Here is a 2,873-nt window from a genome sequence, read left to right as displayed (position 1 = left end):
CATCAGTTGCTCCAGACCCTCATCATCTTCCAGGCCCATTTACAGATCTGCTCAAGCTGCTGCATGTCTCCCTTATTTTCACATGCCAGAATTTAACACACAACTCCAGTCTACCCCAGCCAGAGTAGAGGGGCAGAATCCCCCCCATCACATTCTGCCCATGCTGTGGACCTGAGCCAAGGACATGGGGAGTTTCTGGTCAGCTCATTCACATGGTGGGGTGTGTCCAGTTCTTCGCCCACTAACACCCCAAGGCTTTCTCCTCTGGGCTGCTCTCCATCCACTCATCATCCAGTCCACAGCCATGTTTGGCATTGCTCCAAACCACATGCAGGACTTTGCACTTGGCCTTGTTCAGCTTCAGGAAACTGACAATATCCCTCTGCACAAACCAGTTCCAGCCCCTCTGAATGCCATCCCTTCCCTCCAGACAACCAACCCCACCACTCAGCTTGGAGTGGTCCCTGCTTTTGCTGATCATCCCATTAAATCCCAGTACCCTGATTTCTGACAATGATGCCAAATTATAACAATCCAAACACGAGTCTCTGTGGGTCTCCACTCATCCCCATTCTCCACAGAGGGATGTGGAGCCATTGACCAAAACTCTTGGAGTGAGACCATCCTGTCCATTCCTTATCTACCAAATGGTCCAACCAACATCCACATCACTCCAGCTTAGAGACAGGGATGTTGTCTGGCGCAGGAGCAAAGGACGTGCACAAGTCAAGGTGCAGGATACTGGCACCTCTTCCCTCATCCACCCATGTTGGGATGAATGCCAACTCATCAAAGCTGCTGCCATGCTCAGATGGGCATAATTTTGAGAGCGGGATATGGAATTGCAGAGATGAGGGAAGCAAAGTGTTCCCAAACTTGTGATGCAGAGCTGTGGGAAGAAAATCACTTCCAACTTTCTGATTCTCCAGGCTGTGCCAGGCAAGAGCAGCTAGCCTGAAAAAATGCCCCAGTGTCACGGGCAAAGGCTGTCCCAAACCTTCAGCCACAGAGCATCCTTCAGGCCGCGCTCTGGATATCCTTCACCTTCATAAGAGGCTTGTCTACCTTGTTCCTTGTTCCCAGTAACCCAGAGATTATCAGAGTTCTCCATTATCATCAGAGCAGAACAGGGGCAGAATCTGCTGACACTGGACTGGAGCAATCCAAAACATGCTGGACAAAGGCTGGGTGATGAGGGGATTGAGCCCAAGGAGGAGCACTTGGGGTGCTGCTGGATGAAGTGTTGGACTGCCCTGCCATGTGAATGCACCAAACAGAACCCCGGCAGTGTCCTGGGGTCATCCCCAGAGTGTGGGCAGCAGGTGAGGGGGGGATTCTGCTCCTGTGCTCCCCTCGGGAGAGACTGGAGATGTGTTTTCAACTCTGGGAGCAGGAAACAAGGAACACATTGACCTGCTCAGGCCGGGCTGGAGATCGCCCTGGAAGACAATGACAGGCAGGAGCAGCTGGTGTCCAGAAAAATGGCACACACCACCCATGAGGGGCTTGTGCCAGAGGCAGGGATTGACCTGCATTTGTGTGTCCAGGTTTGTGTTCCATTAGCTGAAGGGTTCATGTGATAATGCACTGGAAATGCAATATGTGGCAGTGCGTCATGGAACTGCAGAAATAATAGCTAAGAGTGATCTTGTGCACTTTTTCACCCACCCCTGTGGCTTCTACAAGCTTGGCTTAGTGCTGAGTGAGAGTGGAAGAAGCTTGGGAGAAGAAAGAAGGAGTCATTGGAGGTATTGATGCAAGAAATCTTTATTGAGGTAGAAGAGTGAAAATTCAGGAGCAGCCAGTGGAAGGGAGCTGGTCTGATGTGTAAGTAGGGCCAGCATCAGCCAAGGTCCTTTGGCAAGGTTTGGCCAGAGCATCGAGGCCTTCCTGACCTTCGCCTGGAGCAGCCCAGCAGAGGTGCCCAAGGGTCTCTCGCTTGGGAGAAGGGGTTTGCTCAAGGGGAGCTGGACAGAGCCAAAGGGTCCATGCAGAGCAGGAAGCGGGAGAAGAGCAGGAGGCAGATGGGCCATGTTTGCAGGCAGACCAGGCTGGCCCTGTGACTACCGCCTTGCTTGGTGCCGTGAGATCAGGAGCTGGAAGTGCTGAGTGCATTTGAGAATCTTGTCCCAGAGATGTGTCCTCAATGCCTGAGATGAGTTCCAGGGAGTGGATGGTTGGCATCATAGATGGTGCTGATGGCCCTTAGCAGATGGAGCCATAGCCCCTTCTGCCATAGCAGCCCAGGCCTGCCAGGCCATAGCCAAAGCCACCAAATCCACCAGAGATGGGCTGTCCCTGGGCACTGAGCTCAGCGCCCACGGCAGCGGAGGAGGTGGATCCAACGGCGGTGCTCTGGGGGAAGGAGGTCATGATGGGTCCTGGCAGGGTGACCAGCACAGGAGAAGGCTGGATAACAACACGGGAATCCTGGCATTGCAGGGCACAGGGCTCGTTGCAGCTGTTGGCCAGCGGGGTGGGTCCGCAGGGTCGGCAGATGTTGTTGCAGGCCATGGCTGTGGTGTGGAGGGTCCTGGAAGAAAGGGGATGAGGTAAGACATGAGTGTGTGGGTGCGAGAGGCAGTGACGCAGGAGAGAGAGGGATTGTGGAGGTTGTTGTGGAGCTGTGGGGAGGTGTGATGGCTTCTGAGGCTGGGGCTGAGTATGCTGGAAGAGAGGGGTCGGGGGTGTAGGGGCAGGAGGTTCAGGGTCTTGAGACTCACCTGGTTCTTGGCCGGAGTAGGAGCAGAAGGAGTCAGGAGAAGTGTATGAGGGAGAGAGGCTCTGGGCTGGCTTTTATGCTGGTTCTGGATGGGCGGGACAGCCTTGTCCCATGGCCTTGGGGCAATTTGTGACAGCAGCTCTTGGCTGCC

At 54.4% G+C, this 2,873-nt stretch overlaps 1 protein-coding gene across 2 annotated transcripts; it reads right to left on the bottom strand.

The window, feature by feature from the left end:
* Window positions 1–2,140: 2,140 nt before the first annotated feature.
* LOC120503107 (feather beta keratin-like) lies at window positions 2,141–2,514 on the bottom strand. 2 transcript variants are annotated; one of them, XM_039711271.1, is made up of 2 exons: window positions 2,241–2,514; window positions 2,141–2,142 (listed from the first exon to the last, which is right to left on the bottom strand). In XM_039711271.1, coding segments are annotated over exons 1-2 (276 nt in total). The 2 variants fall into 2 exon arrangements, with proteins under 2 accessions (XP_039567205.1, XP_039567204.1); XM_039711270.1 differs by lacking the exon at window positions 2,141–2,142 and having other exon boundaries at window positions 2,206–2,514.
* Between the last annotated feature and the right edge of the window lie 359 nt (window positions 2,515–2,873).

The sequence above is a fragment of the Passer montanus genome, unplaced genomic scaffold (assembly GCF_014805655.1).
Source record: "Passer montanus isolate IOZ18808 unplaced genomic scaffold, ASM1480565v1 scaffold246, whole genome shotgun sequence".
Lineage (NCBI taxonomy): Eukaryota > Metazoa > Chordata > Aves > Passeriformes > Passeridae > Passer > Passer montanus.
This window is presented reverse-complemented; position numbering and strand designations above follow the sequence as displayed.